The 14,326-nt window shown below is 44.5% G+C and overlaps 2 protein-coding genes across 9 annotated transcripts in view; both read left to right on the top strand.

Moving 5' to 3' along the window:
* The first annotated feature begins 107 nt into the window (after positions 1-107).
* On the top strand, positions 108-2,799 carry HARBI1 (harbinger transposase derived 1). 2 transcript variants are annotated; one of them, XM_054826265.1, is made up of 3 exons: positions 108-279; positions 768-1,498; positions 2,066-2,799. In XM_054826265.1, the coding sequence occupies exons 2-3, from the start codon at positions 829-831 to the stop codon at positions 2,440-2,442; spliced, it is 1,047 nt and encodes a 348-aa protein (XP_054682240.1). In that variant the 5' UTR covers positions 108-279; positions 768-828; the 3' UTR covers positions 2,443-2,799. The 2 variants fall into 2 exon arrangements, with proteins under 2 accessions (XP_054682240.1, XP_054682241.1); XM_054826266.1 differs by lacking the exon at positions 108-279 and adding an exon at positions 449-556.
* Positions 2,800-5,659: 2,860 nt separating this feature from the next.
* AMBRA1 (autophagy and beclin 1 regulator 1) overlaps positions 5,660-14,326 on the top strand; it is a 141,182-nt gene continuing 132,515 nt past the window's right edge. The window contains exons 1-2 of one of the 7 annotated variants that reach the window (XM_054826909.1): positions 5,662-5,849; positions 8,451-8,612. The gene's annotated coding sequence lies outside the window, so the exon portion shown is untranslated. Of the gene's footprint in view, positions 5,850-8,450; positions 8,613-11,987; positions 12,014-14,326 lie in introns of those variants that run through there. The other 6 variants (XR_008577303.1, XM_054826908.1, XM_054826911.1 and 3 more) reach the window with 6 other exon arrangements.

Genomic DNA, 14,326 nt, shown 5'->3' on the forward strand with positions numbered 1-14,326 from the left:
GAGGGAGGGAGGGAGGGAAGGAAGGAAGGAGGTGCCTGGGTGTCCGCGGTAGCACTTTCCACGCGGAGCCACCGCTCCCCGCCCACCCGCGCCGCCCCAGGCCGGCAGGGAGGGGAGCCGGAACCGGGATAAGAGGGGAAGCGCTCGCCGCCGCTCTTGCCGGTAGCCCTGCTACTGTGGCGAATCTGCCGCGGCGAACGTAGGGGCCCCGGCGTGGTGGTGGTAACGGCCGCGGGCTCCTCGGGGGCGGGGGACCGCCTGGAAGCGACCGCTAGGCCGGTAAGGGCCGGGCCGGGTCGGCGGGGCCGGGCCGGGCGCTGCCGGCGAGGTCGCTCCGCTGCCCCTCAGCGCGCAGGGGTGTCCGGCAAGGGCAGGGCCTGTCAGGCCTGTTTTACCCGGCGGCGGGGGGGGCACACACGGCTACCGGCGGTTCGTGTCTCTGCCATTCCGGGTCTGACCGTGGCCGGGTCGGCGGTGAGTGGGGACGGTTCCCAAGCCCGGGAAGCAGGCTGCTGTGGTGCACCAGCCCCTGCCCCGTCACGGACACTAAATTCTGGTCAGTGCCAGGCCCCCTCCTGCCAGGCAGGACTAGAGAGTTGGCAGCTCTGCAGTGAGCCCTCCTGCTTCGGCCCCCGTGTTTCTGAAAGCAGATACAAAAAAGTAAAAAGATTTGCTGGATAGCCTGAGTAAAAGGAAAAGAGTAAAGGAGTCTGAAAGGCTGACCAGTAAAAACTGTTCTGAGTCTCCTTCCCCTTTGTTTTATGCAGGCGAAGGCTCTGGCAAAGCTCTTTAACAGAGGAGCCCTAGAGGACCCCCAAGCCATTAGCCATGGCTGTACCTATTGCTGTTCTTGACTGTGACCTCTTGCTCTATGGCCGCGGACACAGGACTTTGGATCGCTTCAAGCTGGAGGATGTCACGGATGAGTATCTAGTATCCACGTACGGCTTTCCCCGACAGTTCATTTACCACCTGGTGGATCTCCTGGGAGCCAGTCTCTCTCGCCCTACACAGCGGTCCAGGGCCATCAGTCCGGAGACACAGATACTTGCTGCACTGGGTTTCTATACCTCCGGCTCCTTCCAGACTCGCATGGGGGATGCTATTGGCATTAGTCAAGCCTCCATGAGCCGCTGCGTTGCCAATGTAACTGAGGCATTGGTGGAAAGAGCCTCACAGTTTATTCACTTTCCTGAGGATGAAGCTACCGTACAGAGCCTGAAGGATGACTTTTATGGGCTGGCAGGCATGCCAGGAGTGCTGGGGGTGGTTGACTGCACCCATGTGGCAATTAAAGCGCCAAATGCTGAGGACCTGTCCTATGTGAACCGAAAGGGTCTCCATTCTTTGAACTGCCTGATGGTGTGCGATGCCAGAGGAGTCCTCCTGAGTGCAGAAACGCACTGGCCGGGCAGCCTGTCCGACTGCACGGTATTGCAGCGGGCAGCCCTTACAAGACAATTTCAAACTGAGCTACATAAAAATGGCTGGCTCCTTGGTAAGTCAATTTTTCATCCTTGTTTTCTGTGGAAAGTCTAATGGTGGTTCCTCTTTGAGTCTAGAACCTCTGGGCGTAAGTGATACGTTTACTTCTGATTGCTTTCCTGCAAATTCCTTGAGATTTGAGATTCAGTTTGGACAATCTTCCTAGAAGTCTAGAACAGTAACTTCTAATCTGTGTTTTACAGTCTGATTATTGCATGTATTAGTTTACATTCAGTTACCTTGTTTTCTGTATCCTACACAGTTCTAAGCCCAATTACACAATTTTTAATTCTATATATGCTCCTAGTTAAGCTGTCTTTCACTGTATTACATACTAAATGAATTTTCTTAAAACTCTTCTGTGTTCTTCCAAGATTTCCCTGTGTAAAACAGAGTGTTTTTTATTGTTTGTCGCATTTGTAAACCTGAGTTGTTGCTTTTTTGTGTTTTCTCGTGCCTTCTGTTTTAGCCAGAGAAATAAGTTATTCTGTATCAGCAGTACAGAAAAACAAGGGTCAAGAGCTGAAATGTGGTTAACTGTAGATATGTAACCTGTCCTACTCCTTTTCACTGCTAACAGGTGACAGCTCCTTCTTTCTCCAGACATGGTTGATGACCCCTCTGCATATCCCCGAGACACCTGCAGAATATCGTTACAACATGGCACATTCTGCCACTCACAACGTCATCGAGCGGACATTCAGAACCATTCGGTCGCGTTTCCGCTGCCTGGATGGGTCCAAAGGCACCCTGCAGTATTCTCCGGAGAAATCCAGCCACATCATTCTGGCCTGCTGTGTGCTTCATAACATCTCCCTGGAACACGGGCTGGACGTGTGGTCTTTGCCGGCCACGGGACACATGGAACAACCAGAAGAAGAGTATGAGCAAATGGAATCAATGGACTCGGAAGCCTGTCGTATTCGTCAGCAGCTTTTACTTAGTCATTTTAGCTAACGTTGTGACAGAGGGAAGGCTTCTAACGGTTCATCTGGGAAGATATACAGAGTAAATATGCCCCCTCATCTTCAAGTCTGTAAAGACTAAGTAGATGTGAGACCGGGAGGAAATTTTACTCCCTTCATTGCAGGTGGTATTCTGAACTTCTCTCAATCTCTCCAGAGATGCAATTTAATTGTTAAATTTTTACTGTTGTGATGCTTAGACTCCCCTTTCACCTGACTTAGAGAACAAAAAAACTGACTAATATGAGATCAGTGGAGAAACTTGGGAAATTGTCTTTAATGATGAAAAATCTGTAAGCCTTGCACTGTTTTACAAAGCAATAGTTCTATGCCACTTTGCAATGCAAAACACTTATGATTGATTTTTTTTTTTAAACAGTATTTCACACAAACTAAACTTCCATGTGGGCTCATGTCTATCATGAATTCATGAGCAGCAGAGCAAACATTTGCCTTTTTGTTTGCAGGTATAAATTCTTGATAAATACCATTTTGCAGTTTTTCATATCTCACCAACCCCAGCAATTCCCCTGAAAGCTGACAGCTGTGTTCTGGGAGGGGTCTGGCTTTTTGCTGGGTACACACTAGTGCTTCCATGTACCTAGAAGGTCAGGCTGAACATTTCTTCTTTCCCAAACAGACTGGAGAAGATGTTTAAGTTATGGTTGGCTCTGTCAGTTACTTAACAGATATCAGGAAATGGGCTAGTGAGTGTAAGTCTCTCACTAGATGTGTCTGCCACAACAGAAAACTACTCATCTTGTTGGCTGTTGTAAAAGAAATGCCAAAGACTGGCTGGGTCACAAAAATTGAACTGATTGCAAAAGTTCTCCATTTATATCAGAGCTGAGTTATGGGAAGGCTGCTCTACCACTGCTGGCAATCTACCCATTCAGTGGAAAAAGACGACTAACGCATGCAGTTGTTGCTGGCACAAGACCGGGAAGTTTCCTGGCAATGTTTTCTTTCTGAGAGATGCAAGTGTTTCCAAGGATCTCTTGACAGCAGTCTGAGAAAATTTTGCTTCTTGGATTGTATTGTTTACTGGGCAGTAAATGAAACAAAAGCAATAGGGAATGCAGAATGCTGCAAAAATGTAGCTACTTAAAGTAGCAGTGCAACCATCTGGCACAGCATCGGTCTGTCCTTTTAGAGGAAATGAGCCTGGATCATACCCCATGTTTGAAGAGTAAGAAAGTATGGGATGCATTCCTAAGTGCAGCCTGGAGATGCAGGATTAAACATAGTTCTGCCAGGTTTGCAATGGCAGTAAGCATTTACTAGCTTATAGAAAACCAAGCATGCTTTATGAGGTATAAGCAAGATATTTTCATAAGTCTCAATGAGAGCTATAAAATATTGTGTGTGTATATATATATATTGTATATATTACATCTGAGATGTAATTCTATTTTCTTTACACATCTTCCCATGAGGTATCACATAAGAACTACTGTTGCTCACTGTGGCAAAACCCCTGTTCCTTTTACCTAGGAAGAAGCATACAAGCATTGTTTTCTAAGGAAAAAAAAAAAGCATTTTTAAGGTAAGAGATGCTGACATATATGGTGTCTGATGGCTCATAATTGTATTTGATGGTCTATGCTAAAAATACTGATCTTTAGACCTAAACACTGAATGAGCTGCGTGGGTGACTAAGGTCAAGTGAGACTGGGACACGTGTAGGTACAAACACTGTCACGCAATAACGAGCTGGAGTTTCTCAACTTATGCTATGAATAGCTCTTCTCTGAGACCAGAGCGAACTCAAAGCAGAGGCACTTCCCGGAACACGTTTGCTGCTGGGTTTTGTCTTCCTTCAGCCACTGTCACTTTCGGTAGAGTTTAATTTCAAAGCCGATCTCACTGCTTATTAGTTTGGGCAAAAACTGCATCGGGCCACACCAGACAAAACCAATTCACTCAAAACTACTATTCTTCTTTGAGTCAGATGTCGGTACCCTTCAGTTCACTTGGGAAATGGAACTTCCTCAGCTAGAGAACTCTTTGCCCCATGTACTCTGAAGTGGCTTCCTTCAAAACAATTTATCTAGACTTTTCTCTTTTCCCTCAGGTTTAGAAAATATTTAAATGTGACAGCTGAGATCCATGTTTCTCTCCCATTTTCCAGCTCCCCTGTAATTTTATCTCATCTTGCCAGCTGCATTCTGGAGTACTTACAAGTTTGTGCATTGCCAGAGCTTTGAGAAGCAAAGTCTACCCTGTCTAATGTCTGATAAATCCCAATCATCTGTTGGAGGATGACAGTGACTGACTGACTGAGGTATTGCAGTTTTCACTACTTGACTGAATTCCTCGTAAAATCCCATCACCAGCCCTTTTCAGTTTTCCCTTTAAATACCTCCTCGAAGGCTGTCTAGCTGTGCTGCAGGCTGCCTTTGCTCCCTCCAATCCTGCCTATTGACAGCAAACCTCAAGCCCTAAATTTCACCTGCCCAGACCTTTTGACTCTTCCTTTGCTGATGTACTGGTGCAAAGCGCCCTGGCTTGCTTAGATTTCCCTCTCGACGTGCAAGTCCCGAACTCTCGCTCCTCCAATGCAGATGGGGCAGGAGGATGCAGTGACTGGTAGTGCTGCCTCCCCGGGGCTTCCCCGTGCGGGGTGCCCCTCTTCCGAAGGGGCTGCCTACGCCTGTTGTGTCGTCTCCCTCCGTCACGTTGGAGATCAATAGCGAGCAATAAATATTAACGCTGTGCTATTTCAGAAAAAGGAGTCTTTTCAGTTAAATCTCCTCTGACGGCCTTTTCTTTCTCTAAACGTCTTTCATTCTGATACCATCTATCTTTTCTTGCCTGTGTTTAATGACAGTTTTTCCACTCTGTATCAGTCTCGAGCGGGGGGCGGGGGAAAGCCACGAGATGCAGAGAACGCGCCGTAGGGCGAGATGTAAGAAAAACAGTCCAGGCCAACGAGGGAGGGGGTGCTGCCTGCCCGGGAGGCCTCGCCACCTCGGGGTAACAGCCAGCACCCGCCGTGCGAGGCCCAGCCGCAGCCCGGCACAGCCCCGAAGGGTTTCCCCGGGGTGGCCCGAGGCCCGGCCGCTAGCGGCACCCGCCGCCCTCCGGGCTCGACTCGTCTCGCCTGCCCTCCGTCGCCCCCGGGCGGCCGCGCGCGGCGCAGCGCCGCACCGCACCGCGGTGGAAGACCTCGTCGCTCGGCTGAGGTGGCCTGGCGGAGTTCTAGCTTCGGCTGCTCGGGCCTTGGTACCGCTCTCGGCGTCGCTCTTCGGGTCCGGCTCGGCGCTCGGCTGGCTCGCCTGGCCGGAGCTCGGAGCGGCGGCGGCGACGACCGAGCACTGTGGGCCGCTCCTTCCGGGCCCGGCCCTGGCCCCGGCAGCGCTCCGTTCCGCCCGCCCGGCCCCGGCCCTTCCGCACCAGGTAGGCTCCGGGCCTATGCGCTCGGCCGAGCTCTAGGTCAGGGCCGCGCCGCCGCTCCCCAGGCGGGCGGGCGCGGCCGTCCCCGCGGTGGCGCCCCGGAAGGTGGCGGGCACCTGCCCGCGCGAGATACTTGGGCCGCGGCGGGCAGAGCGGGGCCGGGGAGGGGGCCAGGGTTCGGTGCCCGGGCCTTTGTTCGGGAGCTCCGGGACTGCGGCCTGCGGCGGGGGGAGCGGGGAGGCCGCCGCAGCGACAGCGGGCCCCGGTCCCCGCGGGCCGCGCTGCCCCGGTCCGGCCACAGCTGGTGGAGGGCGAAACCCGCGGCGCTGGTCTGCCGCTGGCCGGCCAGCGGGGCCGGGGTGGGTGCCGGGAGAGAGGAGAGGGGAGTGGAGGGGAGGCCTCCGAGGAAAGCGGCTCCTGAGTCCCGGGGAGCTGCCCCTGCCCCGCGGCCGGCCGCCCCAGCGCTCCTAAACCCCGAATTTTTATATCCGAACTTGGGTGCCTTGAGCTTCCTTCTCCATCGCCCCCTTCCCTCCTGCTGCTCCCACGGAGCAGGCCGGGGCTTCCATGCGCCCGCGGTCTGGGTAAGGTCAGGCTGTGTTTTGGGGCTGCTGTTTTGAAATAATAAATATTTTTCTTGTTGTTTTCCGGCCTTAGCCAAATAAAACGTGAAGTAAGTGTTGTCTTCTCTATCCTTCTGTTTTTCATCGTGTCTTGCAGAACATTTGCTTGTGTAAGTAGTATTTTGCATAAAATGCATTCACGTGTGCCTCTAGTACGATGACACTTGATCACCTCTTTTCTTGTGGGGGAGCATACCCAGTTAATTCACTAGCTATAGAAACGCTTTTCTTTGCACCTACAATATGCCTCCAGACAACATATACATTTCTGTAGTGTTCGTTGAGTTTTTTGAGATTACTTCTGATCGTGTCAGTACCCTGCTTTCTGCTGTCTTTGGAAAGCAATTTTTGCAATGCAATTCCTGCACTGAAACAGCATTTCATCTGCAAGAGATGTTTTAGATGGTTCCCCATAACTTTTCCCAATACACACTTTTACAGTATCGTTCTGTTGTGAGAGACTGATTCAAGAATAGCCATTATCTAGGTGCAAGTTAGTCCTCAGGAAGATCAGCCTTGTGAATGTAGAGTCTGTATAAATGTGTTCAGGAAGAGTGCTCAGTGCTGCTCCATTTTCTCCTCTGTATGAAATGTTCTTAGATCTTTATATAAAAACCCAGTGTGTTTTTCTATATTTGTCCTTGTTTACTGCTCCACCCAGTTTGGTGTCCTCTGCAAACGTCATCTGGCTTCTTTGCCTTTGCCACTCCCATCCTCTTTCAAATTGCTAATGGGAATGTTAAAATGGGACCTGAGAATGACCTGCTGGTAGTGTATGCTTACTGCCAATCCATTACCGAACTGTTTAATTTTGTTGTTGGGTCAGTTTTCAGAATGTGGTATGGGGTTAAATCCAGGCAGATTTGAATGCCTTATGGGTGATATAGGCATCAGTACCTGAAATTCTCTGCTAAATTTAAAATCCTTGTTTGTATTCTGAAAGGCTGCTGTAATGCGATTTCTAACATTCGTAACTCTTCAGTATAGCTTGCTTACTAGTTCTGTAGTCCACAGTGTTGCTGTAGATAGATATATTTTTAAAAATTGGCCTGTTTGTGTCTCAACGGTGACAAACTCGGTTTGTGGCGGTGTGAATGTTAATGAGTATGGCAGTCCATTAGTTTTTATATTTTTTCTAATACTTGGAATGAAGAATATATTTGGATCCAAATATCTGGACTTGCCTTTTCAGATTTAGTTGCTGGGGAGTTTACACAGAATGTTTACTTTGCTGACAGCTTCTTAGTTTTCTTTCTTTTGCCCTTTTCTGAGTCATAACTGACCCTCTGGATTCTTGTTAAGTTGTTTTCTACTTTTCCATTTTCTGTGCAGCACTTTTAACTTTTATGCAGCTGTAACAACCAGTTATAAAGGCAGCAAGCAACGATACTGTCTGCCAGTATCCCTTTGCCATAAGTTAGGGATTTGAATACTTATTCCTTTTTTTTGTGTCGTAATTTTTTATAAAACTTCTGGAAAGTAACTTTAGTATCTTTTATGCCATGGTTAGCAAGCTAACTGAAGTCAAGGCTCTTACAAAGTTATTGTTGATGTTAATACTTATCAGCACTATTAATACAAATAACATTAAGGTACTTTTTTTTCCCCCTATTGAGTTTGTATTATTAGAGACCTGATAAAGGGCATAATGCATGTTAATAGTTACCTTGTGTGTTTTGTGTTAGTAGCCCTGCACCAACCTAACAAGGAGGGTGCTAGAAACAAAATATTAATGAGGTGAGGTCAAAAGAATTGTGGTTTTCAAAAGCGAATAACGAGGTGATGTGTGGTGGAAGAGGGTTAATATTAGAAATCTTTTAACGGAAAGTTGTTAAATGATACAGTAGTTGCTTAATGAAAGACCTATTGATTGGGTTGCTTAAAATAAGAGGAGACCTACTTGTCTGCCTCTTGGGATTTAATGTTGGTTGTTAAGAACTCTGACAAGGATTGTTGTCTAGTAACTGTTTTTTGTCTCCAGTTTTTGTAAACTGTTTGCGGAAGGCGCGCAGGATGATGAGGTGCCAGGCCTGAGCATGGAGAGAGTCATCTTAATCTGTGTGCTCGTACTGCTCCACTTCAAATGTTCTCAGTGAGGTCTTTTGGGCTATCCCGGCAGAGCGATTCCTGCTGCCCCTTCCTGGTATGTAGCACTAATTCTTCACCTTGAGCAGCATAGAATCCTGAGAGGAGCCTCTGACTGTGTTTTGGACACTTCCCCCCCCTCCCTTTACATTTCTCCCACAGTCTCAGTCCAAGGCCAAGAAGGGAAAGCGGTGGCAAGAATTGGCTGTGGTTTTTTTTATTCAGAGTCTAAATCTTCTTTGTCTCCCACCTCTTCTTTAGTTCTGATACATCTGTGCGTGAAGACTTCAGCTTCTGTCTAGATCATTTTTGCTTTTTGGCTTGTGACCTTATTTGATTGTTTCCATGTGAGCAGGAAATTACATGAACTGCGTTTTTTTAAAATATGTTCTCGCTTCCAGTTGCTTTTTCTTTATTACTTGGATAAGGTGTACATGCCTTAAGTGCAGCCTTGAATGCATAAAATACTTTGTCCTCATCTTGTGGATACCGGAGGCTGCTTCTGCTACTCTAATGTTGGTGCTCCCAAATTTCTCTGGCATGTATGATGTCACTAGGGGGCATTTGGCTGTGGCTCTTGAGCTTGAGGAACCTTGATGTGACTTTTAATGTCAGTACTGGGATTTTGAATTGAAAATTCCTTTACTTTCCTATCTAAATGAGAATAATTATCTTAAGGGGTTAATCTGAATTGTATGTTGCTTTATTTCTCTATATATATATTGCTCTAGTTCTCTCTTTTCTCTGTCCCTCGTTTCCTGCTGTGTGCAGTCATTAGCAAAAGATGCCATGGTCAGAGTATGGAATTTGGAAGACTAACTCTTAATCTTCTGGATCTCAGTTCTGCTGTTTGACTTATCTTACAGCTTTCTGAAATTATATTTATTCTCTTCCTATCTTCTGGATTGGAACTAATATCTCTCTTCTCAAGAATTCATTAAGTTTATGTGGAAATGGTAATAATAGTCATGAAAGTGCTCCATATTCTCATTGGTAAATGAAACTGTCAGACTCAGTGGATCACTTTTATTTTTATTATTTCCCTTCTTATATTTACCATTCATTTTCTGACCTTTAGGAGTTGATAATCTGCAAGTTTCTCTTCCCTTTCCTCATCATTTTGCTGTAAATAACTAGTAATGTAATATGCTTCTTTTGACTGAGAAGTTCTCTTAAGAGTATTATAGTTCATTTAATCTAGACCGGGAAGACAAATCAAGATTCTAGTGGCAATCAGCTCCTTGTTGCAGTCATATAGGATCTTGAAATGACAATATACTATTGACAACTTTGTAATGTAATTGAATTTCCTGAGCTGTTTGTAGTTTCAATTTAAAACATGGCATCAAAATTTTTAATCAAGAAGCACTAATACAAGTTATTTTTCTCTAGGAATCCTGTTCTGATTTATGCGCTTAGAGCTGTGGATATAACTTAGAGCAGTGTATCTAGTGCATCTGCAGAATATGTGCTTTCAAATTACTTTGCAGATCTCTCTGGCCTTAATCAAGGGAAAACTTCAGCTTACAGAATACTACTTTGGCAAATATCTTAAAAACTTTGAATACTAAAACTAGGGCCATATAGTGAAAGTGCCTTTGTGGTATTAGTTGTATAGTTGCATCATAAACTAACTTTCTTCCTAAGGCTTTTTTTAGTGGGGTTTTTTTTTTTTCATATTTAGGGGCACATAGTTGAACACTGGCTCTGTGCTCTAACATCAGGAATCTACATGATTCTAGTGTCTTCAATTAAGCTGCTTTTGTTTTTTTAAAAGCATAATCAAGGACACAGAAGTAGAAACAGAGCGAAAGAATGGATTTTAGTTTTGCTTTTCTCATTGTTTTGATTAATCAAGCTTAAGATAATTGTTTGTTATACCTCTGTGGGCTATTTTTGTTTGTGGGTTAGCCTTGTTTAAAGATTCCAGTGCAGTGAAACTTTATTTCCAATTTAACTTCATTTCCAATTTTCTGTTCATTTAGATATTGCTGCAAGATAACTTGAAGTTACTCAAATGTCTCAAATGTTTTTGAGGGTTGTTTGTTTGTTTGTTTTTAACCCAAGAATGAGCTAGGACCTCTGAGAACAGTCATAAAGCTCATATGGAAATACCACAAATGGAGTCAAGGGAAGACAAATCATGTTGTTTGAGGAAAATTTAAATATGTAGCTGATCAGGTACATTGTCAGAAATTCATGTGGCCCTGTCGCTTAATACTCAACATAGACAAGTATTGGAGGAATGGGACTTAAGTTTTGATCTGTGTGCAACTATTCTGGATATGACTCACGTCACCCTTTTTTTACCGATTTTGTTGTTGTTATAGCATTGTTCAAATTCCAGTGCTACATAGTTCGATTACTTACCAAACTAGGACACTCTGAGTTGCCTTGTTTGTTTAGCTGAGTTGATGCAGTGCAGAGAGGGCAAATCAGCTTTTTTTGTGTTGGTTTTGCATAAACTTTTTTTTATTTTGCTCTGTATTTCAAGTGGAGACATGAAAAGGGTTAGCGGGAATGATATGACACTTGGTATGAATTGAATAATTATTTTTAATAAAACTGCTAGTAGAATTCAGGTCGTCCATCCGGGATAATGTTTCTGGGGCTTCTTACATGGTATTGTTTCTCTGTATTGCAGAAGGGGGGGAAAACTTGGATTGTAAACAAGGAAGGGAACTAGAAAGTCCCTGGAGCTGTGTGATTGCTCACATATATTCCAAATGATGTTTTAGGCCTCTGGTTCGTTCTTGGAGATCTGTCTGTGGGTTTCAGAACCAGAGTTTATTGCTTTATCAATGAAGCTCCTGTGAAAGAATGAGGTGCTGTGTAGTCTGTAGTCATTGGCAAGATGGTCTCTGACTGTCTTCAGTATGCACAATGTTTTCTTCTTTGCTCTTTTGAGCTTCTGAAAGACATAGGAGTCTTGACAGAGCAATTTGCCTCGAAATTAACCTGTGTAAAATACAAGGGAAACTGATTTGTCGTACAAAATACTTTGAGGAAATAGCACGTCTTGTGACTGCAGCCTACATGAGGATCACTGGTAGTGAAGATAAAGCATTTGGGCTGTACCGCTGCATATGCTGTTTTTATGCCTGTCTGATGATCTTCTAATTGTTCTTGGAGAACTCACCCACATGTACAATACTGGGAATGCTGAATTATTACTAATATTTATTAAATTACTAAAATTGATTAAATAAAACAAAACCTCTTGAACTCTTTAATATCTTGATGATATTCAAAGCCTGAGATGCTGCAGTTTAATTAGGAATAAATGAAATGGCAAGCTTTATTGTTAGTGCTGGACACTTTGCTTAAGAACAGACATTTTGAAAATGAAGTTACTGGTTTACAAGATAGGTAGGCCCATGGCCAGAGCTGGAATAGTTCAGAGTACTAATGATCTGTTTCTCTTCTTTTCTAGAGACAAATTTGCTTGTGTTTTTGCAGGTCAGTGGCATGCCTCATTGTTCACAACAGTTTTGGTTTTGTTTTGTTGTGTTGTTGTTCCCCCCCCCCATCTGTGTTGTTTTAATACAAAGTATACAGCTTGTGCTGGCCCATAACCTATGTGGACCATACCCATCTGACAGTCATGCATTCTGGAAGTCTTAAAACTTAACAAAGGGACTTTGAGACAGAAACTACCAGCACATGCTTTTTTCCTGTCTGGTCTTTTCTAGGGAAGCTTATACATGTATTCTTTCTGTGGAGCCCGGATTGCAAAGCCAGAGACAGCTTTTATATTTCACTTTATGTTGCCTCTTTCTTCATCAGTCACTTGAGACCTCTTTGGGCAGCAAAATTGTCTGAAATTATTTGGACATTTATATCTTTTGGATAGAGCTTCTGTTTATAAATAGCATTTACTGATTGTAACTTTTTTTCTTTTCTTTTTAAACGCTGGTAGAGCTGTTTATGCTGATTCTGTATGCACGCATCAGGAAAGGCTTTTAGTGTTGGGCTCAGCACGCAACCAAGATGTCCTTTGGAGTGGTAATAGATTTGTAGTCTGAGAGCTGAAGGCCACATGAAAAAACTTCTTTTCCCCCAATGAAGAACTGAATAACATGAGGTAGTACTCTGATATTATTCTTTGTATCAAAGCCAGCTGTGCTCCCAGAAGGTGGTACCAGAATCTCCACAAAATCAATTACACCAAAGATGTTGGGGGGTGGGGGGAAAGGCACATTAAGAGATGAGACCATCATCTCTGTAAGCTGCTAAAGTGCTGCATAATGCATAAAATACCTTGACATCCTTTCTATATCGCGATTTGAATGTGCTTCTTTTTATTCCTCTTCTCTCTGTACCTTTTTGTCTGTTTTCATGGAATCCTGTACCACTATGAAGTATTACCAATTTGCTGCTTCACTTTGGTTTCCTAGAGGTTCAGTATCTGTAAAAGTAACAATTACAAGTGAGCTTATATCGCTCTGAGGCTGGGAATTCTTAAGGCTTCTTCGAGGACAGCTGGTGCAGAGCAAGAAAAGGCTTGGAGTTGGGCTCTGCAAGGTTCTTTCCAAAACTGTAAACAGCCCAGCATGCTGTCCTGAAATGCCCTGAAGGGAGAAAACTGTTAAGGAAACAAAGCTGCCAATTATAGAAAAATTTCTGACTCTCCACTTTCTGTCATGCCCTGGACCACATCCAGGGCATCAGCTAATCTTTCAGTTGCTGGACTTCACTTTTGGTCATCCTGATTAAAAAAAACAAAAAAAAAACCCAAAAAAACCCCCCCAAACCCAACAAGAAGAAGAAAACAGAGAAATACCAATCCCTGAGCAGTTCCTTGTTTTGGTCATCAGCTGTTTATCAGTTGTGATAGCATGGGTATTTGTAATAGAAGCTGTTACTGAATCAATTCACCACTTTCCTGGACAGGTTTCATCCAGTGAGCTGCAAGTTTTCTTTATGCTGAGGCACAAGAAGTGTTTTCAAATCCACTGCGTTTCATTTAAACTTTGTTAGTCAGATGGCTACTGAGTAGCTATAAATACAGTTGGTACTTCCATGGTTTATCTGCTAATGGTATTTAGTAACATGCTGTCATTATTTGACTTATATTTGAGCAAACTGTTTGGAGTTGGTGGGTATCTTTACTAGATTAGAGAAGAGACTGGCTGCTTTAAAAAAACCAAACCAAACAAAAAAACCCAACAACAACAAAACTTCCAAAACCAAAAAGCCCCAATAACAAAAAAGAAACCCCCAACCAACACTGAACATATGATTCAATAATAAGTTTTTAAAGGCTTCCTGCTAAAGTGAGTGACGGTAATGCCCATGTCTACACTGCATCTGTTTCTCCATTTGAAGGCTCTAATTGTCTTTGTCGGTCTGAAGTGTCACTGAACTCCACCAGCTGGTGGAGAGCAGTTACTGTATTCAGTGTAATTCAGATATAGGAGTAAACTTTCCCCTTATAAGGCATGGATAACGCTTGGCCCCCAAAGGGTTCTAACAGTGGAGTGCCAGCCCCACTCAAGAACGATGCATTCAGTGTTTTCTGAAGGGATCCCAGCTTTTAAAAATGTCGAGCAGGGTACTGTATAGGTGTTCGAGCCCTGAGTTTCTTTTGTTTTCTTTTCGAATGGGATAAAGAGGTGAGTTGGAAGAAGCTGAAAAACCAAGGGACAAACCCTGAAGGAAAAACATCAAGTTGAAACATGCTCAGGAGGCTCACATATGAAGCATTGTTATAGCCAAATTAGTTCAAGAAATTAGTACACATCTGCAAAGATTTAGATAAGCTGTCTTAAT

Source organism: Grus americana, chromosome 5 (assembly GCF_028858705.1).
Source record: "Grus americana isolate bGruAme1 chromosome 5, bGruAme1.mat, whole genome shotgun sequence".
Taxonomy (NCBI): domain Eukaryota; kingdom Metazoa; phylum Chordata; class Aves; order Gruiformes; family Gruidae; genus Grus; species Grus americana.

What these genes read in the sequence shown, in the direction of transcription:
- HARBI1 (XM_054826265.1), top strand. Translation starts at nt 829, where the DNA reads ATGGCTGTACCTATTGCTGTTCTTGACTGTGACCTCTTGCTCTATGGC. An exon ending in TAAAAATGGCTGGCTCCTTG is followed by an intron (nt 1,499 to 2,065) that starts GTAAGTCAATTT and finishes CACTGCTAACAG; the next exon opens with GTGACAGCTCCTTCTTTCTC.